Source organism: Pipistrellus kuhlii, unplaced genomic scaffold (genome assembly GCF_014108245.1).
Source record: "Pipistrellus kuhlii isolate mPipKuh1 unplaced genomic scaffold, mPipKuh1.p scaffold_m20_p_2, whole genome shotgun sequence".
NCBI lineage: Eukaryota > Metazoa > Chordata > Mammalia > Chiroptera > Vespertilionidae > Pipistrellus > Pipistrellus kuhlii.
The window spans coordinates 36,990,717-37,018,659 of NW_023425515.1; the positions used below are offsets into that span (position 1 = coordinate 36,990,717).

Genomic DNA, 27,943 nt, shown 5'->3' on the forward strand with positions numbered 1-27,943 from the left:
TAGGGCCTACGTGCCTGGAAAAGAGGGATTTGAGGAAACAATTGGAAGAAGATGAGTTTGGAAAAGAAGGTAGGCTATAGCTAAAGGAGTAACAAAAGCAGAGGTGGAAAAGCTATTTGTTTTCAGAAACCGTCGATAAGGGAGTGGAGCCAGGGAAAGTGTGGTTGGAGGTACAGTTCTAAGCCTTCTCTGATCAGGTTTAGAAGAGCTTTGCTGTGCTAAGAAATTGACAATATCTCAATCACTGCATAAGAGCAGGAAAGTGACATGATCAGCTAGCTATCTGGGTGGGGAAGTGCAACATGGAGGCTCAGAGACCACGCAAGTGAAATAAATGCCTAAATTGGGACGGTAAAAATGAGGATATGGAATAGATGAAGAAAGATTTTTTTTTAAATGCCTTTATTGATCTTAGAGAAAGGAAGGGAGAGGGAGAAATAGAAACATGCCTTCTGCATGCACCCTACTGAGGATTTAGTTCGCAACTTGGGCATGTGTCCTGACCCTGAATTGAAGTGGTGACCTCTTGGTGCATGGGACAACTCTCAACACCAGCCAGGCAAAGAAAGATTTTTTAAAAGAGAAAATTAAAACTGGATTTTGATCCAAACACCAGTAGGACCTGGTGTCTGATTAGATATATTATGTGAATGGGAAGGAATATAGGATGAATCCCAGATTTATTTATTTTTTTTTGTTAAGAGAGAGCTAGAAACGTCAATAAGAGAAACATTGATCAGCTGCCTACTGCACAGCCCCCCCCCCCCCCCCACCGGGGATGTGCCAGCAACCAAGGTACATGCCCTTGATTGGAATCGAACCTGGGACCCTTCAGTCCGCAGGCCGACGCTCTATCCACTGAGCCAAACTGGTTTTGGCTGAATCACAGATATTTTTTAAAAATATATATTTATTAATTTCAGAGAATAAGGAAGAGGGAGAGAGAGAGAGAAGCATCAATGATAAGAGAATCGTTGATCGACTGCCTCCTGTAAAGCCCCTACTGGGGACTGAGTCCACAACCTGGGCATGTGCCCTTGGCCAGAATCAAACCTTGGCTGACGCCCTATCCACTGAGCCAAAGTGGCTAGGGTGAATCCTTGATTTTTTGGTTGGGCAGTGTTTATACAATACATGAACAACAACATGTTTAGGGTCCAGGTGGAGGACTCTATTGAGTAGGGAAAGATGACAAATTTCTATCTACACATACACAATTTGAGATGCCTGAGGGATGATTAAGTGAATATATCTTTTTTTTAAAATACTTTTATTCAGGCTGGGAGCGGCCAGGCCTGGAGCAGCCGGGTCTGGTGTGGCCAGGCCTGGAGCAGCAGCTGCCAGGCTGGGAGCGGCCAGGCCCGGAGCAGCCGGGTCCTGTGCGGCCAGGCCCGGAGCAGCGGCTGCCAGGCTGGGAGCGTTCAGGCCTGGAGCAGCGGCTGCCAGGCTGGGAGCAGCCAGGCCCGGAGCAGCTCGCTCCTCGCCTGCCCCTGCCCCACGGCTGCCTCTCAGACATGGCTGGAAACTTTTGTGGGAACTTGAGGGTCTGCTGAATCAAGTGATGAAGGCTTAGATCTGGATGTGTTGAGTTAGTATAGGGGTGGGGTGTTGATCTGTGAGTGCCTTGGGTGGGGCCTGGATGAGGCTGGTTGACCTATTTGGAAATGTCTTTTGTGTGAAGTGTATCATTGGGCATGTGGTGGTATTATTGATATGAGAAAATGCTAAGTAACTGATTTACTATCTGAAAAGCGATTTACTATCAGGGAAAGGGAGGGAGGAAGAGACTGAACATAAACTACACCTATGAATGAGGACAATGGGGGATGGGGAGGGGGCAGAGGGTGGGGTGGGAACCTGGTGGAGGGGGGGAAGAAATGAGGAACCTTTGTAACAATATGAACAATAAAGATTGATTTAAAAAAATAAATTTAAAAAAAAAAAAACCTTTTATTGATTCAGAGACATCAATGATGAGAGAGAATATTGATGGGCTGCCTCCTGCAACTTGGGCATGTGCCCTTGGCCAGAATTGAACCTGGGACCCTTCAGTCCACAGGCCGATTATCCACTGAGCCAAACCAGCTAGGGCAGGCGAATATATCTTAGAGTTGCAGTTCGATTCCCGGTTGGAGCAAGTGCCTGGGTTGCGGGTTGAGCATTTATGTTTATATTTCCCTTTCTCTTCCTCTCTGAAATATATATATGTGTGTGTATGTGTGTGTGTGTGTGTGGTGTGTGTAGAACTCTTTTAGGTAGAATCTTGTTCTAATGAGATTGAGTGAATTCTAAGGTAGGAATGGATTGATGTAGGTAGTAACTGATTTATTTATTTATTTATTTATTTAATATATTGATTTTTTACAGATATTATAGGAAGAGAGAGGGATAGAGAGAAACATCAATGAGAGAGAATCATCCATCAGCTGCCTCTTGCACACCCCCTACTGGGGATGTGCCCGAAACCAAGGTACATGCCCTTGACCGGAATCAAACCTGGGACCTTTCAGTCTGCAGGCAGACGCTCTACCACCGAGCCAAACTGGTTTTGGCATAACTGATTTTTTAAATTGAATCTTTATTGTTGAAAGTATTACATATATTCCCTTTCCCTCCCCTTCTAGCATGCCCTTGCCCCAGGCCTTTATTATCCTATTGTCTGTGTCCATAGGTTATGCATACAAATTCTTTGGTTGATCACTTCCCCCCACCCACCCTCTCCTGCCTTCCCTCTGAGATTCCACAGTTTGTTCTATGTTGTTGTTAATCTTCACTTGAGGATATTTTTTGTTGTTGTTGATGTTAATCCTTACCCGAGGATATTTTTTCCATTGACTTTTTTTTTTTTTTTTAAAGAGAGAGTGGAAGGGAGGGGGAAGAGACACAGAGAGAAACATAGATATGAGAGAGAAGCATTGATTGGGTTGTCTCCCATATGTGCCCTGACTGAGAATCGAACCTGAAATCTTTTGGTGTATAGGATGACACTCCAACCAACTGAACCGCCCCACCAGGGGTGATTTTCTTAGTTTGCTCAAGGAGAAAGAGAAATGAGAAGAGTAGAGTAGGGAGCCCTATGTGATTAAGTTACAGCACTTAAATCAATGAATACTCTAGATCTAGATTGACATTTTCATTTTCACTGTAGTTCCTCTTCTATGTATCTATTTTGCTCTCCCACCTTTGCAGCTTTAGTTCCTCATATACAATCAATCCATTCTGTAGGAAATTGTGAGGATTGAGGTCACATAAGTCATACATATTAAATGGCCAGTTCATCATTTGGTGCTGAGATATTTTTTCTTCTGAGATAATGTGTATACACAGGGAGAAGGGAGTGAACAAAAACCTACCCACCGTTTTAAGCACTTTTAAAAAAATATGTTTTTGGTGGTTTCAGACAGGAAGGGAGAGGGAGAGAGAGATAGAAACATCAAAGAGAGAGAACCATTGATCAGCTGCCTCTTTGCATGCCCCACACTGGTGACTAGCCCAACCCTGCCTGACCCAGAATCAAACCATGACCTCCTGGTTCATAGGTCGATAAACAACAACTGAGCCATGCAGACTGGGTTTAAGCACTTTCACATGAATTAACTCCTTTAATCCTCACAATCCACATTATCATTGTGAGATTAAAAGCACGGCAGTTAAAAGCTTAGACTTGATCCAGACTGCCTGGTTTCAAATCTTACCATTTTATAACTGTACTAGAGACCTGGTGCATGAGATTTGTGCTTGGGTAGGGTCCCTAGGCCTGACCAGGGATCAGGGCCAATAGGGGCCTTAGGCTGCCTGCCAGGGCCTTCCTTCATTTGTGCTGCTCCCTGGTGATCAGTGCATGTCATAGCCAGCAATTGAACTGCTGGTCTCCTGGTCAAACTCTGAGGGGACAATTTGCATATTAGGACAATTTGTGTGTGTGTGTGTGTGTGTGTGTGTGTGTGTGTATATATATATATATATATATATATATATATATATATATATATATATGATTAAGTAGGTATATTGCCAGGTATTAAGTAGGATAATTTGGATTAAAACCCAGGCTACCTATCTGACTCCTGGTATGTGGATTTAGCTTTAGTATGGTCACTTCTGGGGTCTCAATTGTTTTGACTACTGGGCAGTTGTTTTGAGATTACTTCTTCCATCATTCTGAATTTTCCATGACTGATTTTTACTCTCTGATAGTGGCTGAACTTCGTGAAAGACATATCCCTTACACTAATTTTATAGTTAGAATGTTTCAATTCTTTTAGCATAGCACTCAGTTTATATATTTTAAAATTATTTATTTTAAAAATATATTTTATTGATTTTTTATAAAGAGGAAGGGAGATGGACAGAGAGTTAGAAATATCAATCAGCTGCCCCCAGCACACCTCCCACCAGGGATGTGCCCCTGATCGGAATCAAACCCAGGACCCTTGTATCTGCAGGCCTTGCTCTATCCACTGAGCCAAACCAGTTAGGGCGATTTTTAAATTATTTAGATAGACTTTTTAGAGAGAGGAAAGAGGAGAGAGAGGAGAGAGCAAGACAGAGACATTGATTTGTTGTTCCCCCTATTTTCTCATTCATTGGTTGATTCTTTAAAAAAAATTTAAAATATTCATTTATCTTTATTTTCTAACTTTTTAAAAAAATATATATTTTTATATATTTTATTGATTTTTCACAGAGTGGAAGGGAGAGGGATAGAGATGTATCTCGATGAGAGAGATACATCAACTAGCTGCCTCCTGCACCCCCCACACCGAGGATGTGCCCGCAACCAACGTACATGCCCTTGACCGGAATCGAACCTGGGACCTTTGAGTCCGCAGACCGACACTCTATCCACTGAGCCAAAGCGGTTTCGGCTATTTTCTAATGTTTTTTAATGAACATACATTACTAATGTAAAAAACAGTTTCTAAAACATTGGTTGATTCTTCGATGTGCCCTGACCAGATCAAACCCGCAACCTTGGTGTATCCAGACCACGCTCTAACCAACTAAGATTCCCAGCCAGGGGATCACACTCAGTTTAATAGGTTTAACCTAATTAACCTACATCATTTTCAAAGGCTGTATAGTTCATACTTCTTTTTGTATTTTTATAGAATATTTTACATTTCATTTGTACCACGGCTTCCTTAGGCAATACTGAGTCTTTGCTTTCAATATTCTCGACCCCTAGCTAGCACGTCACCTAGCACTGAGTATGTACTCCGCAAATGCTGGCTCCAGGCATGAATGAGCTAAAGCACTGCGGAACACAGCCTCGGAGTTGGAGGGTCCGTCTGGAGTTCCAAAGTTCGGGAGGGGACACGGGGGCGGGCCTCGGCTGTCACATGACGAGGCGGAGCAAATCCCATGTGCTCCGGGGCGCCGGGCGCGGCTCCGCCCTCCGCGCCGGTCACGTGGGGGCGCCGGCTGCGCCTGCGGAGAAGCGGTGGCCGCCGAGCGGGATCTGTGCGGGGAGCCGGAAATGGTTGTGGACTACGTCTGTGCGGCTGCGTGGGGCTCGGCCGCGCGGACTGAAGGAGACTGAAGGTAAAGCCGCCATGTCCGGGCCCGACCCGGCCCCCCCACCCCCTCCCCCCGCATCCGCCGCCATCCGGGCCGGGACCGGCCGCCCTGTGCCGCCGCCCCGGCGCCCTGGCTCCGCGGCTCCAGCCCAGGCCCCCGCCCGCCCGCCAGGGCCCGATCCCCGGCCCACGTGTGCCCGGCCTGGCCCGGCCCGGCGGCCGGGTGGGGGTGGGGAAGCGCGGGGCCGGAATATGCGGTCCCCGGGGCCTGGGAGGGCGCCGGGTGCCCCGGCCACGGAGCCCCGCCGCGGTCTGCCCCGAGGAGGCCCCGCCGGCGCAGGCACCGCGCTCCCGGCCCGCCGCCCCCTCCCCCCTTTGCGGCCCGGCCGCCGGGAAGTGACACGTTGTTCTTTGGCACTGGTCGGCCCTGCGCAGGGAGGGCGCAGGGGAGGGAGGCGACGGCGGTGGGCAGGGAGGAGCCCCCGGCCCCGCCCGCCCGCCCTCCAGGCCGACCCTCGCTGGAGACCGGCTCTTCTTCGGCGGCCGCCGCCCGCCTGGCCTTTCGCTGCCCGGCTCCCGCCCTTCCTGGCTTCCACTCCTGGGCGGCGGCAGGCTTCGCCTCGGGCCCCGCGCGGGTGCCCCCGTGGCCGCCCGCGGCAGGCGTGCCTTGTGTGCCCCTGGGCCAGGCCCGGAACCCGGTGTCCCCAGGTGGGGGGTGGGGACACCACGGCCGAAGCTGCTAGCTCCGCTTATGATCCGGGAGCCTGGTGCCAGCGAGACCTGGAATTTCCGGTCTGGTTGGTCTTGGGCCCCGCGGAGCCAGGTTGATACCCCTCACCTCCCAACCCCAGGCCCTCGGATGCCCAGAACCTGTAGGCCGCACCGTGGACTTATTCTTAACCGAGGGGGTGAGTGCGGGTGCTGTTTCAGCAGGTCAGGGGGGTGGTTGGAGGTGATGGCGGGTTGACAACGTGTTGGTAGGGGGAGGGTGCATAAGCTGTGTCTTGTCTGCTCCTTCACCCCCCTCTTCCCCCGGCGCCTCCGGGGCTCCGTGTGGGACCTGGCCCTTTTCTAACCCCTCCCCCACTCCGTTTGCCTTAAGCTTGAGTCCCTTCCCCTTTCCAAGCTCCACTCTTTCCCAACAGGTGTTGGGGGGACCCTGATGTGGACCAAATGAAATGAACAAAGCTCCACAGCCCACAGGCCCCCCACCCGCCCCATCCCCTGGACTCCCACAGGTAATTAGGAAGGAATTAGCAGAGACTGGGGTGGGGGTGGGGGAGATCAGGCAGCCGGTCAGGAAACAGGTTCCAACCCTCTGGATTTTCCCACCCCCATCTGTGTCAGGGCAAAGTGCAGTTTTCTGCTGCCAGTTTGAGACAGGGCTCCTGGCTGTTCCCAGGGGCTGTCATGGAGAGGGGGTATGTGGACTGCTGAGGCTCTTGCCCCAGATCTGCTCCCCTTACTTCACCAGCTTGGGTTTCTGCCCCACCCGGTTTCCCCTCTCGCTGAACTCTGGTCTCCCCCTTCAGCCAGCGTTTCCCCCGGGGCAGACAGCACCGGTGGTGTTCAGTACGCCACAAGCGACACAAATGAACACGCCTTCTCAGCCCCGTCAGGTGAGGGGCTGTGGGGATGGGAATAGGGGGCCTGGGTGGGACCTATGGAAAGCTTAAGCCAGCTTGAGCCTGGATGGAAACTATGGAGGCCCTGTACCTGCCCCAACTTCCTGACAGTTGCTCTGTGTTATTTCATGCGACTGTGCACTGTGCACTGTTGATTACTTACAGCCCTTTGGAGAATATGTAGTTGGTGGGGGTGACATTACTAGGGGTTCTGGTGTCATGAGAATTGGGGGCAGTACTTTGGGCCCTGCTGCCAGCTCCTTTCCTATTTCCTCCTTTTACTGGGAGGCTGCCATTGCTCCATTCCCCTTCCCTTCTTTCTCTTTGGACTATGGCAAGATAAACACTCCAGCTGCTTCTTGCCTTTCTCTGTTCCCTAAATTCTTCCTCACTACGTGGGAGGATTCTTGTCCTACTTCCTCCCCCACCTCCCCCCATCACCTTGGGGATAATGCTCTTCTTTCCTGTCCCCATGTGCTCTCAGGGAGGATTCAGGTCTCTGCAGGTAATACCCCTTTGCTAATTCTGGACCTTCTCCTGGTCTCACCCTTATCCTCCGTCCTAGTCTAGGGCTAGACCGAGGGACTGGAGGCTTCAGGGTGGGGACCTATTTGCTGTTTAGGTTTTCAGTCTGCGACTGACTGATGCATGTTAGGGGCTCAATCTTGCACTGTATACCTGGCAACTGGGTGACCTTTGCATGTTAGTTAGTTTCCTCAGTACTTTAAGGTGGAGCAGTGCATGCTGGGAATATATTGTCCAGAAAGGCTTTAGTTAGGCATAATGCATCTGGGTGCTAGGAAGCCTCTGCAGAAGGGTAGCTTGGTGGAGGTGACTGAGTATGCATGGCAGTGAGGGAGTAAATACACAGGGTGCGAAGTGTATATCTCAGTGTAGGGGGCACGTATAGGTACAAGAGGCCACTTAGCCATCATTTGGTGAAGTGGGTCTTGGAAGGATTGGGCCCCATGCTCCATAGCCCTAGCACTTCTCTCCAGACTAGAGACATTGCAGAGTGGCCCTTCCCAATATCAACTGCCTTCCTCCCTCTTGACAGCACTTCTACCCTAGCCGGGCCCAGCCCCCGAGCAGTGCAGCTTCCCGAGTGCAGAGTGCAGCCCCTGCCCGCCCTGGCCCAGCTGCCCATGTCTACCCTGCTGGATCCCAAGTAATGATGATCCCTTCCCAGATCTCCTACCAAGCCTCCCAGGGGGCCTACTACATCCCTGGACAGGTGAGGCTGGGGGCTGGAAGCCACAGAATCTTGTACCCCAACCCTCATCTCCCCAATCCTGACCCTCCAATCCCATCTCTTCTCCATAGGGTAGGACTTCTTTCTGGTCACTGCCCAGAGTTGGCTTGTCCCATCTTTTTTTTTTTTTTTAATGGCTTGTCCTATCTTGCCCTACATTCTCTTTGTAGTCTGATATGATACTCAGCTTCCTCAACTCCTTCTCTCCCCCTCCTCCTCTCCCTTCCCCCTCACCAGGGGCGTTCCACATACGTTGTTCCGACACAGCAGTATCCTGTGCAGCCTGGAGCCCCAAGTTTCTATCCAGGTGCAAGCCCTACCGAGTTTGGGACCTATGGTAAGCAGGGGAGAGGGAGTCAGGTGAGAGTTGAGTACAAGGGACATCTAAACTCAGTAATTCCTAAAGCCCTTTCTAGGCTTATCTCTTGGTCTAAAAATGATAGGGTTAATAAGTTGTAGGGATATGTGTGGGTGGTGGGGAATTTTATCCTATTCCTGAGAGTTGGAGTCCTCCCCACCTCAAGGAATATTGGATCAGGCACCAGTGTGAAGGCCTGTAAGCAAACATTTCCTGTGATACTCATTCCATGGTGGTGGGGATCCATGGATTTGAGAGGTTTTTGTAGCTGTTTTTCATTTATAGTCTCAGAGGATTAGTCTGTTCTTTATGGTAGTGGTTTCCAGAGTTTTTTGATCATCTATCACGAAAAATTTTGATTAGGTACCTCTAATACGTGTTACGTTTCTGTTTATAAATTTGCATAATTTAAACAAATAATACTTAGGGTTGCTTGTGAAAATCAAGTGGAGGTTATGGATGAGATTAAAGAATGTATCCCACTTTGGAGACCATTGCTTTAAGGAATTAATTTTTCCTCATCTGGGGTCTGGTTCATAATTTTACTTTTTATTTCCTTGCTCCTGAGCAAAGGGCTGGAGACGAACTGGACTCATGTTGAGTGGCTAGGGTTGGCAAATCTCTTTTTCTCATTACCAGCCAAAGAGCTGATTCTGTTTCAGGTTAAGTAGTTGCTGCTCTCTCAGTATATGTGTACGTGGTGCCTGGGGTAGGGTACATACAGCATGTGGAAGAGGAACAGACAGAATTCTGGTGGCTGGTGTGTGATGGGGAACGAGTCCCTGCCTATAAGGGGTGTGTGTGTGTGTGCCAGTGTCAGTGTCAGGAATTCTTGTAAACGCAGCTCAGACTGGTTCCCCAGCTTTGACAGACACCTAATTCCCTTGGGGAGGAGGGTGGGGCAGGGCAAGGGGCCGGCCGTGGGTGATGAGAAGTTCTGGGGTTGGGAGGTACTCGGGCAGGCATTTGTATATGGTTGTGCCCTGACGCTGCCACCATTCTTCCTTTCCGTGTGTCGTCTCCCCCCTCCCCCGCCAAGCTGGCACCTACTACCCAGCCCAGGGTGTGCAGCAGTTTCCCACTGGTGTGGCCCCCGCCCCGGTTTTGATGAACCAGCCACCCCAGATTGCTCCCAAGAGGGAGCGGAAAACGGTGAGTAGCAACAGGGGCTCCAAGACATGTTGGAAAGGGAGAATCAAGGTCAGGCGCATTGTGGGTCAGGGAGCAGGAAGTTGAGGAAGGAGATCTTCGGTTGAAATGGGCAGAGAATGGGGATCTGTGAAGTGCTCATGTTTTTTTGTGTGGTGCTAAGATTACTTTAGAAGAAGCTCATGGGAAGACTGAAGTGGCTGGTGGGGAAATTCCTGAGAGAACTGGGTTCTGGGGTCCAAGAGATCTATGTTTGGTTTTAGGTTTCTGGTGGCTTGCTTTAGAAATGGTTAGTTTTCTTTGGCCCCACCCCCACCCCTAGTCCTGGAAGCTCTTGAGGCCTCCGCCTCTGCTCAATCCTCAAGCCCTGGGCGTGGTGCCCAGAATAGGGTGCCAGGGCTGGGGAAGCCGCTGAGTCACCCTGGCTCCACCCACTGGATCTGGGCCCTGCCCCCAGAGATCAGGCCGACTAGCCACAAGTGAGCCGAATGGGTCCTAGAAGGGGGTCCTGGGCCCCAGGGTGCGCAGCCACTGCCTTGGGGACTGTTGGGGCAGGGATGAGGGAGGGAGGGAGGGGCATTGTGATGTACGGGGCTGCTCTGTGAGGTCAAGGGTCTCAGGGGTGGGGACCAGGGCAGGGACTACAAGAGCAGCCGGATGGGTTGACAGTAGAACTCATAGGGTTTCCGGCATCCGCCCACCTGTTCCCAGTGGGAGGGTGGAGGGTTGGCCTGGAGTCTTAGGTGTGGGGCAGGGTGGAGAGGTGGGCTCCTCCTGCGTTCCACTCATCCTATAGCTTTTTTTCCTCAGATCCGAATTCGAGATCCAAACCAAGGAGGGAAGGATATCACAGAGGAAATCATGTCTGGGGCCCGAACTGCCTCCACACCCACTCCTCCGCAGGTACTGTGTATTAAGTAAGACCATGGTTGGGATGGCTGTTCTGCCCTGGACTCCCAAGTCCGGTGGCCTTTTCCTTCCACTAAGGGATTTATTTCCCTGCTTCCTGGATTCTAGGCAGAGCTAACATAGAAATGGCTCTAGTAAAGAGGGTTGTGGGACTCTTCAAGGCAAAGTTGGTAACACTTTGTGTTCTGCAGACGGGAGTCGGCCTGGAGCCTCAAGCTAATGGGGAGACTCCCCAGGTTGCTGTTGTTGTCCGGCCAGGTGTGTAAGCATGTGGAGCAGAGCTTTTTTGGGGAAAAGGAGTGTGACAGTTTAAAATGCCAAGGAGGTGTAAAAATTAAAACAAAATGTCAAGGAGTTGGGGTGGTGCCTTGAACCAGGTACCAAAGAAGAATGACTTAAGTTTCGGGTAGTGAATTTTGAGTGTGGGTTGAGTTTTGGGTGAAAAGGGGGGGGAAAGGCTTAGGTGGGAGAAGATCAGGGGAAGGGGAAATTAGGTTGGGAATGCCTTGGCTGGGAGGCGGAGGTGGAGGAACAACAGAGAAAGACTTGCCTGTAATTACTCATTCTTCTTCCTGTGGTGCAGATGACCGGTCACAAGGAGCAATCATTGGGGGCCGGTCGGGGCTGCCTGGCACAGAGCATAGCCCGTCAGAGTCGCAGCCTTCGTCACCTTCTCCGACCCCGTCACCACCCCCAATCTTGGAACCAGGATCTGAGCCTAATCTTGCGGTCCTCTCTATTCCTGGGGACACTATGACAACGGGGATAATACAAATGTCTGTAGAAGAATCAACTCCCATGTCCTGTGAAGCTGGGGAGCCATTTTGTGTCTCTCCAGAACCTGCTCCCCTCGATGAACCCATACTGGAAGTAGAAGTGACACTTAGCAAACCAATTCCAGAGTCTGAGTTCTCTTCCAGTCCTCTCCAGGTTTCCATCCCCCTGGCATCTCCCAAGGTGGAAATTCTTCCAGAGTCTAATGGCACGGTCCCAGCCGAGGATCTAGAACCAGAGCTAGAGTCCTCAAACCCAGAACTTGCCCCTTTCCTTCCTCCCGCTTGTCCCTCTGAGTCCCCCACGCCTATTGCTCCAACCACCCAACCTGAGGAACTGCTCAATGGAGCCCCCTCACCACCAGCTGTGGACGTGAGCCCAGTCCGTGAGCCAAAGGAGCAGGCCAAGGAGGTTACAGCGCCAGTGGTTCCCCGCGCCATCCTCTCTGCCACTCCACCTGTGGCTCCTCCGGTGACTTCCCCTGCTCCAGAGGAGGAAATGGAGGAGGAGGAAGAGGAGGAAGAGGAGGAAGAAGGAGAAGCTGAGAGTGAGAAGGGAGGAGAGGAAGTGCTTCCCCCAGAGAGTACTCCTGTTCCAGCCCACCTGTCCCAGAATTTGGAGGCAGCAGCAGCCAACCAAGGTCAGACGTGGCTGGATGGTGGAGGCGGGTCAGGCCTAGAGGAGGTGGTTCTTTCTATTTATTGATCTCCCGTTTGTGCTTTTCTGTCTGGGTCAGAAGCTCAGTGATGGAAACTAAGAACTAGATTAAGGAATTTTAAGAGAGGGTGTGATGGAAAGAGGAAATGTTACATAGTGACTGCTTTTCCCCTTAGGGGTTAGGGACGCTTCTTAAGTTATTCCCATTTCTTTTTTCCTCCCCTGTCCTAAATATAGTGGCAGTGTCTGTGCCAAAGAGGAGACGGAAAATTAAGGAGCTCAATAAGAAGGAAGCTGTAGGAGACCTTCTAGATGCCTTCAAGGAGGTAAGGAAGCAGATAGTAGCAGAGGGCAGAGTCTGGGCATGGAACAGTGGTTGAATTGCAACCAAACGGAATGTCCCCACGGTTGCAGGCGAACCCAGGAGTCCCGGAGGTGGAAAATCCGCCTTCTGTAGGCAACAACCCCTGTCCAGAGCCTGAGAGCAGTAGTGTGGCCACACGACCCGAGGAACCAGATGAAACTTGGGATTCAAAGGAAGAGAAAATCCACAATGCTGAGAATATCCAACCTGGGGAACAGAAGTATGAATATAAGTCAGGTATGTTGAAGGAAGGATTGAGAGGGCTGAGGACTCTAATCAGGACCTCTGGAGGCAGAATGGTTGGTTCATCTGTCTTCCTTACAGATCAGTGGAAGCCTCTAAACCTTGAGGAGAAGAAGCGTTATGACCGTGAGTTCCTGCTTGGCTTTCAGTTCATCTTTGCCAGTATGCAGAAGCCGGAGGGACTGCCTCATATCAGTGATGTGGTATTGGATAAGGTTGGTGGTCTTGAGGGGAAGCTAAGTTTGTACTGACTGGCTGGCTGGATGGGGTGGAGCCCGAGGTCCGGAAAGAGCAGTCAGTGGTCCTAGCCTGTTTCCGATACCTTCTCTGTTCTTTTCACAGGCCAATAAAACACCACTGCGGCCACTGGATCCTGCTAGACTTCAAGGCATGAATTGTGGCCCAGACTTTACTCCATCCTTTGCCAACCTTGGCCGACCAACCCTCAGCAACCGGGGGCCCCCAAGGGGTGGGCCAGGTGGGGAGCTGCCCCGAGGGCCGGTGAGTGGGACTGGACAGAGGGGTAGATGGGCAAGGGGCGTGGGGTGTGTGGCCCTCTGTGTCTCGTTGGGGAATTAGAAGTGTTCCCTGGAGATGTGTGGTGGTGGTGTCAGGTTGTGCTGACCACTATATCTTCTCTTGTCCTTACCCCTTGCTTAGCAGGCTGGTCTGGGACCCCGGCGCTCTCAGCAGGGTCCCCGAAAGGAGCCACGCAAGATCATTGCTACAGTATTAATGACTGAAGATATAAAACTGAACAAAGCAGAGAAGGCCTGGAAACCCAGCAGCAAGCGGACAGCAGCTGATAAGGACCGAGGGGAAGAGGATGCTGATGGCAACAAAACCCAGGTACCGGCAAGTCCTTTGTTTAGTCTCTGTTCTTTCTCTTCAGAGTTTGCTGAGCCAACTTTGCCTGTTTTGCTTCTGTCCATACTATCCCTAGCCTCTTCCATTCTCATACCCTTTTCCATCCCTCCCAGTGGCCCCTGTTCTGAGAACCTGACTGGATCCTATTCCCTCTCCCCACCAGGACCTGTTCCGCAGGGTGCGCTCCATTCTGAATAAGCTGACACCCCAGATGTTCCAGCAGTTGATGAAGCAGGTGACACAGCTGGCCATCGACACTGAGGAACGCCTGAAAGGGGTCATTGACCTCATTTTTGAGAAGGCCATTTCGGAGCCCAACTTCTCTGTGGCCTATGCCAACATGTGTCGATGCCTCATGGCGGTTAGTTTCCACTATTTTCTAAATCTTGTGGTCTGGCCTCCCATTTCTTAAGTCCAGCTTCTTGGTTCTCCTCCACTCTGTGCTGTTGATGGCAGCTAAGAGGAGGCAGAGCCGGAGCTAAAGGTCTTCCTGGCTTTTAGGTAAAGACGGTGAGGGTCTTCCCTGCCCTGGACTAATCTGAATATGACCATCTCTTTGACATACAGCTGAAAGTGCCCACTACGGAAAAGCCAACAGTGACTGTAAACTTTCGAAAACTGTTGTTGAATCGATGTCAGAAAGAGTTTGAAAAAGACAAAGATGATGATGAAGTTTTTGAGAAGAAGCAGAAAGAGATGGATGAAGCTGCTACGGTGAGAGAAAACCAACCAATTCCACTGCTTATCCAGAAGCTACTTAGCTGTAGAATTGGGGGTGAGGGTAGTGGTATGGGGGTTTCTCTTCCTGAGGACGCGAGTGCTTGTTGCTGGGTATAGAAAAAATCTAGATGTTGGAGGAGAGGGTTTTAGCTTGTGGCTGGGTATCTTTTTGATGTGTTTCCTGTCTCACGACCGCCAGGCAGAGGAACGGGGTCGCCTGAAGGAAGAGCTGGAAGAGGCCCGAGATATAGCCCGGAGGCGCTCTTTAGGGAATATCAAGTTTATTGGGGAGTTGTTCAAGCTGAAGATGTTAACAGAGGCAATAATGCACGACTGTGTGGTTAAACTGCTTAAGAACCACGACGAAGAGTCCCTTGAATGCCTTTGCCGTCTGCTCACTACCATCGGCAAAGACCTAGACTTTGAAAAAGCCAAGGTAGGGGTCCTGGGATGTGGAAGGGGACAAGCTGAAGTACGTGGGGCCTACTGTCCACTGATAAACTCCCTGTTGGGCTGTCATGTCTGGGCCACAGTTATGGAGCTGAGGGCCTGCAGCTGGAGGTGAAGATTTAGAAGTTCCTGGCCTGATCTCTTTGCTGCTTCTCCCTAGCCCCGAATGGATCAGTATTTCAACCAGATGGAAAAAATCATTAAGGAAAAGAAGACTTCATCCCGAATCCGCTTTATGCTGCAAGATGTGCTGGATCTGCGACGGGTGTGTCCTTACCTTCCCACTACTCATCTACTGCCTCTGACCCCATCCCCCCCAGTTGTGCCTGCTTTGGCCTCTTTGATGTAATTATCTTGTGGTTGGCTTCATGTCCCCACAGAGCAATTGGGTGCCTCGCCGAGGGGATCAGGGTCCCAAGACCATTGACCAGATCCATAAGGAGGCGGAGATGGAGGAGCATCGGGAGCACATAAAAGTGCAGCAGCTAATGGCCAAGGGCAGCGATAAGCGTCGGGGTGGCCCTCCAGGCCCACCTATCAGTGAGTTTGAGGCTACAATTGAGGGGCAATATGAGGGGCTGTGCTTCCACTGATGACTTCTTATAAGTGCCACGTGTCTGGGCCACTGATACCCCATGATGGAACTGAGGATCTGAGGAAGCAAGGCTGGGGTCAGCCCAACTGGACAGGGCTGTTAGGCTTTACGCACTATTTCAGTATGCTCTCCTTTTTGTCCCAGGCCGTGGCCTTCCACTTGTAGATGATGGTGGTGGCTGGAACACAGTCCCCATCAGTAAGGGCAGCCGCCCTATTGACACCTCACGACTCACCAAGATCACCAAGGTAGGTGTGTGGATGTTGGAGGGGGTAATGTCTGTTATAGGAGGATATTGAGGGATCAAAATAGGCATTAAACACAATTTGGGTCTCCTGCCCTCATTCTCTGAGGTTGGGAAAGTGACAGCTAAAATTTTCCTCTTAGATTAACTGGTTAGATTACTAGAGACAGGACTGACAGGACTGCCAACCCTAGGACGGACGTGTGATCACATTGGTCTGGGCCACTCTGTGGTCAGCACAGACACACACACCAAATTAGGTACCTAGGTCCATTCCCTGTTCTGTATATCACCCAGGCTAAAAATGGTTTTTACTGGTAGGAAAAAAGTGAGTGTTATTATGTGATAAGAAATTATGTAAAAATTACATTTCATTCTCAGTTTTATTGGAACTCATCCACACTCATTCCCATTGTCCTCTGTGAGTGCTCTTGTGTGACAGCGGCATTGTTGAGTAGTTGAATAGAGACTATGTGGCTGTAAAGCCTCAAATATTTACTATTTGGCCCTTTACAGAAAAAGCTTTCCTGGCCCCTGGTCTGGGCTGTTGGTGGCTGTGTGGCTGGGGGCTTTGGCCAGGTCAGACCCATGACTCTTCACCCCCTTTTCTTCCTCAGCCTGGCTCCATCGATTCTAACAACCAGCTCTTTGCACCTGGAGGGCGATTGAGCTGGGGCAAGGGCAGCAGTGGAGGCTCAGGAGCCAAGCCCTCTGACGCAGGTAGGGAGGCCACTGTAATGAGCTCTCTTGAGGGTAGAGCTTTGTCTGCATGGGAGGCTCGTCTCCTTGCCTATCTGTGGGGCTTCGGTACAGAGTGGTTAGGTAATGCAGGAGCCGTGTACCACTTGGGGGGGGGACGGATGACTAGGGACTGAAATGCTTTAGTGTTGGGGCTAGGACCAAGTGTCCCAAACTGGCAAGTAGGTGATAGGATCTAAGGAAATATATTTTAATCTTCATTTATTGCCTCCCCAGCATCAGAAAATGCTCGTCCAGCTACTAGTACCTTGAATCGCTTCTCAGCCCTTCAACAGGCAGCACCTACTGAAAGCACAGAGAACAGACGTGTGGCCCAGAGGTGAAGTTTCCTAGGTCTCTTGTTTTTCACACACTTGGAGGATACCATGATTGGGTTTGGGTTGTTGCCATAGGATTCCTCACACACAACTGTAATGTTGAGCCAAGAACAAGGCCTGATGGTTGCTCAGCATGTTGGGTAAAGGAGTGAATGCCTGGGCAGTACAGGTGAGAGACCATATGCTTGTCTGTCTTCCAGGAGTAGCTTGAGCCGGGAACGAGGTGAGAAAGCTGGGGACCGGGGAGACCGCTTAGAGCGGAGTGAGCGGGGAGGCGATCGTGGGGACCGTCTAGATCGCTCTCGGACACCTGCCACCAAGCGGAGCTTCAGCAAGGAAGTGGAGGAACGGAGTAGAGAGCGGCCTTCCCAGCCTGAGGGGCTGCGCAAGGCAGCTAGCCTCTCGGAGGAACGGGACCGCGGGCGGGATGCTGGTAAGGGGTTAAGAGAGGAAGGGAGGGAATGATGTGGGCTCGTTTGGGACTAGTCAGTCCCTAGATAGTCTTCAGAGCTGCAGTTTGCTGGAAAGACTGGAACTGAAGAGTCTCTGATCTGTTTTGTACCCCCTCAGGGAAGCGAGAAGCCACCTTGCCTCCTGTGAGTCCCCCTAAGGCTGCACTATCAGAAGAGGAGCTAGAGAAGAAATCCAAGGCCATCATTGAGGAATACCTCCATCTCAATGACATGAAGGTTGGTAGTGGGAGGGATCTGAGTGATGGTAAAGTGGGTAGAGACTGTGCTGCCTGATATATATTGTAGGGTCTGGACCAGATTCTGACTGCTCTCTTCCTCCTGTACCCTGTGCCCCCTGCAGGAGGCAGTGCAGTGTGTGCAGGAGCTGGCCTCACCCTCCCTGCTTTTCATCTTTGTGCGGCATGGCGTTGAGTCCACACTGGAGCGCAGTGCCATTGCTCGTGAACACATGGGACGGCTGCTGCACCAGCTGCTCTGTGCTGGGCACCTCTCCACCGCTCAGTACTATCAAGGGTATGACCGGCTTCTTTGCCCCTCCCACTTTTACAAAACCACTAATTTTCTTCCTTTGTAGGACCTGTGGAACCTTGAGGGAGAATGTAGGTTCCTCAACCACCTGCTCAACATTATTTTGGTCAGGGGTAGGGGTTTGAGCCATCTAAGGACAAGAAAGTGTCCTTAGCTTGAGGTAATTGCCCCATGTTTAGGAAATATTCCTGATGGGCTCCATGTTTAATTCTTCAGCCATGTCTTGTTACCCCAAAAGGAGGGTGGACACCTGGCTCCTCTTTCCTATAATGCCCTAACTTTGAATTTCCTTTGCAGGCTGTTTGAAATCCTAGAATTGGCTGAAGATATGGAAATTGACATCCCCCACGTGTGGCTCTACCTAGCAGAACTGGTAACGCCAATTCTGCAGGACGGTGGAGTACCCATGGGGGAGCTATTCAGGTGAGCTGCTTAAGATGGAATTCAGGAGAGGGGTGGGGGGGAGGTGAGGACGGAGGGATGGTTGGCTAAGATGCCTGGTTTTAGGGAGGAGTGGGATAGTATGTTGAGGGCTTAACAAAAACAACTGAATTTTCTTATAGGGAGATTACCAAACCTCTGAGGCCCCTGGGCAAAGCTACTTCCCTGTTGCTGGAGATCCTGGGGCTCCTATGCAAAAGCATGGTGAGTGAGAGCCTTTCAGGGATGATGTGTTCAGGATTTCTTCCCACCGTGCTGTTCGGACTATTGGGGGTGACACTGAAGCTTCTTCTGATCCTTTGGTGGGATGGGGTTAATGGGGATGGATGGTAATGCCATGTTAGTATCTGAGCGAGACTGGTACTCCCTCAGACAGGTTCCTCTTAGAGTTTTGGCCAAGTCTGGAGAATGGAATCTAAGACCTTAGACCAGTGGTCGGCAAACTCATTAGTCAACAGAGCCAAATATCAACAGTACAACGATTGAAATTTCTTTTGAAAGCCAAATTTTTTAAACTTAAACTTCTTCTAACGCCACTTCTTCAAAATAGGCACAGGCTATGGTATTTTGTGGAAGAGCCACACTCAGGGGGCCAAAGAGCTGCATGTGGCTGGTGATCTGCAGCCGACCATGGCCCTAGATCCTTGTTTGATTAATTCATTCTTTTATTTATTCATTCATTTTATTTTTTATAAATAATGTTGAAAGTATTATATATGCTCTTTTTTCCTCTCATTGCCCCATTCATTTTTTTTAAACTAGTGTTTAAAGAAACAAAAACATTTACTACATAGTAGGCATTGATAATAAATACAGCAGTGAATAAAAACAAGTTGGAAGAGGAGAAAAAAGATGATTTAACAAAAACAACAGTGTGAAGTAAAGCATAAAATAAAGTGGTTGAAGTTGAGTGTTTTAAGCACTATGAAGTTGCAAGCGAGTGTCTGTTTGATAATCATGACATGATTTCCTAGAAATGCTGCCTGGTGTGAAAGTTAATTGTTGACTAGCAGGTAGAAAGGTGGGAAGATAGGAAAGGCAAGCTGGGTGTGGTGTTCAGTGGTAGTGAGAAGTTAGAAAGTGCAGTTTCAGAAGAGTTCAGCTATCTGGAACCTGGAGGAATGAGACTTGGAATTGAAAGGAATTGTTCTTTCAGCATACATAATTATGTACCAGGATAATTTATGTTTTTTAAAAAAGGCATGTTGAACTACTTCTGTATTTTCATTGAATCTAAGGTGCCATAGATTTTAGGATGTATTTATGATCTGCTAAGAAGAAAAGAAAAAAAGACTATGGTCGTATTTTTAAATGTAATTAACTTCCCTAGCTGGTTTGGCTCAGTGGATAGAGCGTTGACCTGCGGACTGAAGAATCCTAGGTTCAATTCTGGACAAGGGCACATTTTTGGGTTATGGGCTGGATCCCCCAGTGAGGAAGCAGCCAACCAATGATTTTCATCATTGATTTTTCTATTTATCTCTTTTTCTTCCTTCCTCTCTAAAATCAATAAAAATCTTTAAAAAAAATAATAAAGTAATCATTAAGAAATGTAATATACTGAGATAACTCGATTTCAGTGGTGTTAAAATCCATGGTTATCTTTAAAAATCTGGGAACTGCTAGTATAATAATCTTGTTAAGGGTTGATATCATCATTTTGAATACCTGTGATTATAAAAGTAATCCTTTCAGAATCTCTTGCTTTTTATAGGATATTAGTGGCCGAGTGCACAAAATTTGTGTGTGGGGGTGGGGGGGTGAGGGGCTGGTGTGTGTGTGTGTCAGTCAGTCAGCCCGGCCTGTACCCTCTCCAATCTGGGACTCCTCAGGGTATGTCTGACTGCCGTTTTAGGCCCGATCCTACAGTCAGACATCCCTCTGGCAATTCAGGACCGCTGGCTCCTAACTGCTCACTTGCCTGCCGACCTGCTCTCCCCAACTGCCACCTCCCGCCAGCCTTCTCATGCACCCCCTTGCTGTCCTGATCACCCCCAACTGCCCCCCTAGCCAGTCTTCTCGTCACAAACTGTACCCCCTCTGCCAACCTGCTTGCCCCCAACTGCCCCCCTTTCCTCTCACTCGCCTGATCACCCCTAACTGTCCTCCCTCCTGGCCTGATCTCCCCTAACCACCTCTGCCTTGGCCCTGCCTCAGTGGCTTTGTTTGGAAGGTCTCCCAGTCTAACATATTACTCTCTTATTAGTATAGATGTGCTCTCAGACTGCTGTTTGAGAGGATTCTGATTTGTGTTGTGGGTGAAGGGGTGTATATGCTTCTAAAATTTTCTGGACTTTGGGAACCAATAAATGTACTTGTTAGCTGTCCTTTCTCATCAGCATTTGTTACTCGGAGTAAGGAAAAACGAAGCTATTTTAGGGGGAAAAGTTGTGTAGGAGTGTGTAAGGCTAGGATGAGGTATTTATTTGGATTTGGCTGTTTACCTTTTGTGATCCAATAATTCTTGGATAATCCTTTGAAAGGTAATTGGCATCTTTCCTGGAGCCTCTTAGGCCATTCCCCCCAACCCGCAGTCTCATAGTGGATGAGTGCCTTGTGTCTATGCTTGATGTCTATGCCGGGTACTAGACTCTAGACTGTAAACTTGGAGGTCCTGTGCCTATTTTGTAATTCTGTAATAGTGGCTCCCAACCTTTTTTTTTTTTTTTTTTTTTTTTAAATATATTTTATTGATTTTGTACAGAGAGGAAGGGAGAGAGAGAGTTAGAAACATCGATGAGAGAGAATCATCGATCAGCTGCCTCTTGCACAACCCCTACTGGTGATATGCCCGCAACCAAGGTACATGCCCTTGACCCGGGACCTTTTAGTCTCCAAGCCGATGCTCTATCCATTGAGCCAAACCGGTTTTGGCGGTTCCCAACCTTTTTTATGGCCGTGCCCTTCCTAAGCATTTCTCAAATCCTGATGTACGCCCCCCCCCCCCCCAACGTATAATTCTTATTTAAAAAGTGAACTCCTATTCATGTGGCGGAAGCCTAAAAGGCCATTAATTTGGTCTAAACAAGCTTCCAAAGAAAATGGCATCCATGAAAGAAAAATGAAAGGACAAAAGGACAGTTGAAGTACTGAGGAAGAAATCACTAAGAAGTTGATTTTTTAGTGATAATATGAAGTGATATGAAAATAGAGCAAATAAAGTTTCAAAATATATACCGTATTTTTCGGACCATAAGACGCACTTTTTCCCCCCCAGAAGTGGGGGGAAAAAGTCGCTGCGTCTTATGGTCCAAATATAGCCTACACATATACTTTAAAAAAAAAAGTTTTTTTACTTGCCCGGCTCTGTGTGGTCTCTGTGTGCTTGCCCGGCTCTAAAATGGTTCTAAATGCTGCTGTTTACTTTACAGGGTTGATTACATGTGTTTATGACTGTGATGTTGGGTTTTAATGCACATAAAATATTTTAGGACACTATTTGTTTCAGAATCTTTTTTTCTTCATTTCCCTTCTCTAAAAACTGGTGCGTCTTATGGTCCGGAGCGTCTTATGGTCTGAAAAATACGGTAATAGAGGACTGAAATGCATAAATATGTCATAATGTATGTTTATATACTGTATATGAGGCTCCTGGAACCATAAGAAATGCAAAAAATAACTCATTCTTGAATTTCCCCCTTAACCATCAAATTTCCCCCCTGTGGAGCGTGTGCCCCACGTTGGGAACCACTGGTCTATAGCATCCTGAGCTCTAACTGGCACCTAGTGGCCTTTCAGTAAATATGTGATAGATGCCATTTGTGGTGCTGTTAGATTCTTGGAGAGGGAAAGGGATGCTGAGTTGGTCTTGTGTTTTCCAGGGTCCCAAAAAGGTGGGGGCACTATGGCGAGAAGCTGGACTCAGCTGGAAAGAATTCCTACCGGAAGGCCAGGATGTTGCTGCGTTTGTTGCTGAACAGGTTTGTTGCTAGAGCTCCATTTGGGACTGGCCAGTCTTCCGTCATCTCACTCACGTGATACTCTTACCTCTTGACCGTGGGCTTTCTTTGGTTGCAGCAGGTGGAGTATACCCTGGGAGAGGAGTCGGAAGCCCCTGGCCAGAGGTTGCTCTCCTCTGAGGAGCTGAGTAGGCAGCTGGAGAAGCTGCTCAAGGAGGACAGTAGTAACCAGCAGGTGATTGACTGGATAGAGGTACGTTTCTTTTGATATCGGGAGAGAAGGATAAAGAAGTTGTTCTGGTGTGATGATGGGGGCAATATTCAGAATTTATGGGTCATATGTTTTCCTTTTTCCTGAATAGGCCAACCTGACTGAGCAGCAGGTAGCATCCAACACATTAGTTCGAGCCCTCATGAAAACTGTCTGCTATTCTGCAATTATCTGTAAGAGGAGCCAGGAAGATGGTGGGGCAAGGGTGGGCCCAACAGACGGAGGGAGGGAGGTTTGGTCATTGCCTCCTAGTTCTGAACCAGAATGAGGGTGCATTATCCCACTTATCTCTGTCTTTCTTCCCATAGTTGAGACTACCCTCCGAGTGGATGTTGCAGTGCTGAAAGCACGAGCGAAACTGCTACAGAAATACCTATGTGATGAGCAGAAGGAGCTGCAGGCACTCTATGCCCTCCAGGCCCTTGTAGTGACCTTAGAACAGCCCCCCAGTAAGAGCCAGGCTGGAGGGTTGGGGGTGGGGTGGAAGAACCGCCAGAAAGCGGGGACAGTCATGGAAAGGTGGGTGGTCATTGGAGAGCAAAATGCTCTGATGGTTGATTACTTCACTCTAGAGTGTTTGTTTCCTTCTGTATACATGGGAGGAGTTAGCCTCAGTCTTGAAGGTGTGACTACCTGTCTTGTGCTTAACCAACTATTAGGTGTCAGGAATGCAGAGCTGACAAATGATGGTTCCCTTTGCCAGGCACAGGGCTGAGATAACTTTTCTTGCCTCATTTAATCTCATAACTATAGAATAGATGGTGCTGTCTTCCATTTTGGGAGACTGAGGGTTAGGTTAACATGCCTTTTTTTTTTTTTTTTTTTAATATATTTTATTGATTTTGTATAGAGAGGAAGGGAGAGAGATAGAGAGCTAGAAACATCGATGAGAGAGAGAGAGAGTCATCGACCAGCTGCCTCTTGCACACCCCCTACTGGGGATATGCCCGCAACCAAGGTACATGCTCTTGACCGGGATCGAACCCGGGACCTTTCAGTCCCCAAGCCGACGCTCTATCCATTGAGCCAAACCGGTCTCGGCAACATGCTTGAATTATGCATTCTGCAGATAGGTAGGTGCTGGGGCCCTGGGCTGTTAGCAATAGATCAAGCACAGTTCCCATGCTGTCCTGGAACCCACAGCAGAGTGAGGAGTGTTGGAAGATGGATCCTGCGGGTGCTCTTTGGGGAGTACACTTAGTCTGAGGCTAGCGTGTCAAAGTCTTGGCCAGAGGGCTGGGATTTTCACATGCTTAGTCTAAGGGATAATGAGTGGGAATTGACAAATGGGAGCTAAATAACAAGTGGTAGGGGGAGACTTGGAAAAGAACTGTGTAGAAGGCCATGAAGGTAAAAGAACTTGAAGGAAGACCATTGTGGGAGAGCCCAGAAACCAGTCATGTGGGGCAACATGGGGTTGAGAGAGGGATTTGGGCTGGGTCATGCAGGGGGCTACATACCCAGGGGTTGAGTTTTGGGCTTTAGCCTAAGGACAAGAAGAGGCCTTTTGGGCCTTTAAGCATACTTAAATATTCTAATCCAGTCTTTAGATCTGGCTATTAGAGGAAGAGTATGGTTTGGAATAGGGGTGAGTGAATGCAGTAGGATCAGCTAATTCAGGAATGTGTTGGTAGTGGCTCAGTCTGACTGTGCAGATGGGAGAGGTGTGGGCAGATTCCAAGACATGCACTGACCTGGGAGAGGGCGATGAGAGTCATATGCCTCCCAGGATGGTTTTAATATTTGGTAGGCGAGGTGATAGTGTGGTACCACCCATTGAGTGGTAGGGAAACTGGATCAAGTTGAGTCTGGCTATATTGAGTTTGTGGTCTGTGGGTGGGGGTGATCAGAGATGTTGGTAGATACCTGGATATCTGAATTCATTTGGAGAGGAAGAGATCAGGGCCAGAGGTCTACCTGTGAGTTGCTAGCACAGGGCAACAACACATGCAAGTCACAAGTAGGAAAACAACAAAAAATTACAGGATTGCCTGCGGGAGAGTGATGAGGGCCTGAGACAGTACCTTCAGGTGAAGGATCAACAGATAGATATCAAGGAGGACAGGACCCTGTGAATGAAGGACAGTAATTTTAGGAGAGGGAACTGCTTGAGAACTCCATGAGAGATGACCTGAAAATTAAGGGCTTCTGCAGTATAAAAACATGGAGGCCATCCTAACAATCATTTGGTGGAGTAGGGTGTAGGATCTTAATTAAAAAGGATTGAGTAGTATTTGAGAAAACAGCAAATGTAAACAAAAGTCTTTGAATTCAATCTCTGTCAAAATAAGAAAATACTTTGGGTATAACATAGTTGAGATCAGAGAAACTTAGGCTTGAAAATACAGGGCAGATTGTGTGTATAGGATCCCCAGGGTGGGGTGTAAAGGATTTGGAGCACAAGTTTGGGACAAAAAAATGTATTGCTACCATTGCTGTGGGATGGGGATGGGAGGCTGCCCATAGGCAAGCAGTTGTAGATTTGAGGTTGTGCGTATCCCTAAGAGTATTCTGGATTGCAGCTTCTTAGGCAGCTCAGTCAGCTATTCACAAATGAGCTGGGCTATAGATTCTATGGTTTATTCATTTCCCTCTCCTTAAAAAAAAAAATAATTATTGATTCTTAGAGAAAAACATCAATTTGTTCTGCTTATTTATGGATTCATTGATTTTTTTATACTATTGCAATATATTCTATTGATTCTTTACAGAGAGGAAGGGAAAGGGATAGAGAGTTAGAAACATCAATAAGAGAGAAACATTGAATAGCTGCCTACTGCACACCCCCTACCAGGGATGTGCCCGCAACCAAAGTACATGCCCTTGACCGGAATTGAACCTGGGACCCTTGAGTACGCAGACCGACGCTCTATCCACTGAGCCAAACCGGTTTTGGCGATTGATTCTTTTATGTGCTCTGACTGGGGATGGAACCCTCAATCTTGGTGTATCAGGATAACATCAACTGAGCTACCTGGTCAGGACTATATTAATTTCTTTTATATATATTGATTTCATAGAGAAAGGGGAGACAGACATCGATGATGAGAATCATTGATTGGCTGCCTCCTGCATGCCCCCTATTGGGGATAGAGCCTGCAACCTGGGCATGTGTCCTTGACTGGAATTGAACCTGGGACCCTTCAGTTTTTAGGCCAGCACTATCCACTGAGCCAAACAGGCCAGGGCTTAATTTCTTTTTTCAGAAAGAAATATGTTCACTACTATTAGGAATATAAAGTTTGCGTTGGAAATACCGGCAGTGCAGGGTGGGGAAGGCAGTAGGTTATGTTCAGGGTTATAGGACAAGTACTTGGGAAGGCTTAGGGGTGAGGGAGAAAGGGTTAGAGAAGGGGGTGCTTGAGTTGATCTAAAGGAATTCACTAGAAAGGTGACAAGAGAAAGGATGTTTCTGGCAAAATATGTAGCACTTATAAATATGTCAAGGCCAGAGAGGATGTGTTATGTTTAAGAGGTGGAAAGTAAGAGGAAATTGGAATCAAGTTTGTCAGGATCTGTAATAGGGGCCAGTAGATGCTTAGGTTATACCCCTTGAATTGTGAGTGATACAACTGGGATTGTGATTACAAATTTCAGGGGTACCAATTTTACATAGTTTCCCCTGTTAATGATGAGTGAAGAAATTTGAAGCTGCTGAGGTGAGTGAAGCTAGGCCAGTTTTGTAAGGTTTGGTTAAGTGACTCATTCCTGCGAACCAGTCTCTAGATCATGAGGTTAGCGTCCCGTCAAAGACCTAGTCACTCTGAGATGGTCAAAGATACAGATGTCTGGACAGTTGGTCAAGGGCCTGTTTTAACAGGAGCTTGGGAGGGATTCCTGTGGGTGGGATGGGTGGCTGTGGGCAACACATCTCTTAAATCTGTCCTACCTTGCAGACCTGCTTGGGATGTTCTTCGATGCGTTGTACGATGAGGATGTGCTGAAGGAAGACGCCTTCTACAGCTGGGAGAGTAGCAAGGACCCCGCTGAGCAGCAGGGCAAGGGCGTGGCCCTTAAATCTGTCACAGGCTTCTTCAAGTGGCTTCGTGAGGGGGAGGAGGAATCCGACCACAACTGAGGGCCGGTGGGGTCGGGGACTTGGAACCCCATGGACACTCGGATGGCCCAGCCAGCCGCCCGGACTGCAGGGGGGTCAGCAGCAGCGGCGGTGGCAGTGGGTGCCTGTAGTGCGATGTGTCTGAGCTAATAAAGTGGCTGAAGAGGCAGGATGGCGTGGGGCTGCCTGGGGCCCCCCTCCAGGATGCTGCCAGGTGTCCCTCTCCTCCCCCTGGGACACAGAGATATATTATATATAAAGTCTTGAAATTTGGTGTGTCTTGGGGGGGCACCACTGCTTGCCCCTGGGGTCCTTTTTTTATTTTCTGAAAATCACTCTTGGGACTGCCGTCCTCGCTGCTGGGGGCATATGCCCCAGCCCCTGCACCACCCCTGCTGCTGCCTGGGCAGGGGGAAGGGGGGGCACGGTGCCTGTAATTATTAAACATGAATTCAATTAAGCTCACTGCCTCTGCTTTATGGCCTTCTCCCTCGGAGAAGGGGTATGGATCGGCGGGCAGCCTCCTTTCCAGAGCTGGCACTACAGCAGCTTCCTAGAACTTGGCACCCCTCTTACCTCTTCCCCTGTCCATGATTGTGGGAGCTGGGAGTCACTTTCTTGGAGGGTGGCCCTTGGAGTGGACGTGGTTGGGTGCCCTGTTGGTTAGGAGGGGAGAGGGAGACTGAATAGCTGTGGGGTATGTAGTATAATACACTTGGCTGGTATCACTTCCCAAGCAGAATGTGCTCAAACCCCTGTTGAGAGGAGGTGGTCCTGAGTTCCAGGCTGTTGATAGGCAGGTCCTTTCTGGTTACAAGGGCGCACCAATAAAACGAAGGGGCTGGATGCAGTGAGGTCCCCTAGCCCCATACAGTGCTACTGTCAGCCTGGTCCAATGAATTCTCGCCGAGACTCCCAAGACATGTCGACTCCCCTCCCCTGCTCCATCCACCTAAAGGGTTCATTTCATGGTTGGGCCTGAGAGCAGAGGACAAGCTTTTTCCTTGCCCCTGCCCTGCGTGGCTCTGACGCCTGCTCGCCCCGCCCGCCTCTCACTTTGGATGGTGACGCGCTGGCCACGCCCCCCGCGTTAACGTCACCGGCCGGTCCCCTCTCCCGGGAGCGGTGGCGGATGCGCGGTTCCCACCCCCCTCCCCTGACGGGTTTTCCCCTCCCTGGTGGCGGCCGCGGCCCGACCCTCTGCAAGCCGATGGCCCGGGGCCCGAGCGCGGGCTAGGGCGCCTGGGTTCCCGGCCATGGGCTGTGTCGGCTCCCGGAGCCCGGCGGGTCAGGGTAAGAGGCAGAGGCCGGGCGCTGGTTGGGGAGTCCGGCTGCGGGGAGCGGGTGGGTCGGGGCCTTGAGGAAGGGGCCGGTGTCGGGAGAGGGAGGAGCCTGCACCAGGGAGGCGGGCCAGGCTAGAGGAGGGAGCGGAGCAGGCCCGAGCGGGGAGAGGGCGGAATCAACTTGGGTTC

At 49.5% G+C, this 27,943-nt stretch overlaps 1 protein-coding gene and 1 non-coding gene across 18 annotated transcripts; both read left to right on the forward strand.

Annotated features, from left to right (window-relative positions):
* The first annotated feature begins 5,410 nt into the window (after nt 1-5,410).
* On the forward strand, nt 5,411-26,931 carry EIF4G1 (eukaryotic translation initiation factor 4 gamma 1). 17 transcript variants are annotated; one of them, XM_036447175.2, is made up of 34 exons: nt 5,411-5,544; nt 6,371-6,427; nt 6,665-6,757; nt 7,052-7,138; nt 7,629-7,649; nt 8,202-8,468; nt 8,664-8,733; nt 9,794-9,906; nt 10,714-10,806; nt 11,004-11,070; nt 11,396-12,226; nt 12,481-12,569; nt 12,658-12,844; nt 12,932-13,065; nt 13,193-13,351; nt 13,511-13,699; nt 13,881-14,078; nt 14,285-14,431; nt 14,637-14,873; nt 15,048-15,152; nt 15,268-15,427; nt 15,627-15,730; nt 16,344-16,446; nt 16,702-16,804; nt 17,003-17,235; nt 17,373-17,491; nt 17,616-17,788; nt 18,101-18,226; nt 18,367-18,448; nt 22,066-22,164; nt 22,262-22,396; nt 22,506-22,587; nt 22,723-22,933; nt 26,311-26,487. In XM_036447175.2, exons 3-34 carry the CDS (start codon nt 6,698-6,700, stop codon nt 26,345-26,347), a joined length of 4,821 nt encoding a protein of 1,606 aa, XP_036303068.1. In that variant the 5' UTR covers nt 5,411-5,544; nt 6,371-6,427; nt 6,665-6,697; the 3' UTR covers nt 26,348-26,487. The 17 variants fall into 17 exon arrangements, with proteins under 17 accessions (XP_036303068.1, XP_036303060.1, XP_036303062.1 ...); XM_036447167.2 differs by having other exon boundaries at nt 5,413-5,544; nt 22,723-22,863; nt 26,311-26,931; XM_036447169.2 differs by having other exon boundaries at nt 5,413-5,544; nt 13,514-13,699; nt 22,723-22,863; nt 26,311-26,931.
* On the forward strand, nt 15,472-15,547 carry LOC118725173. Its single transcript, XR_004989904.1, has one exon. It is a non-coding gene; the product is annotated as a small nucleolar RNA SNORD66 (small nucleolar RNA).
* Nucleotides 26,932-27,943: the final 1,012 nt, after the last annotated feature.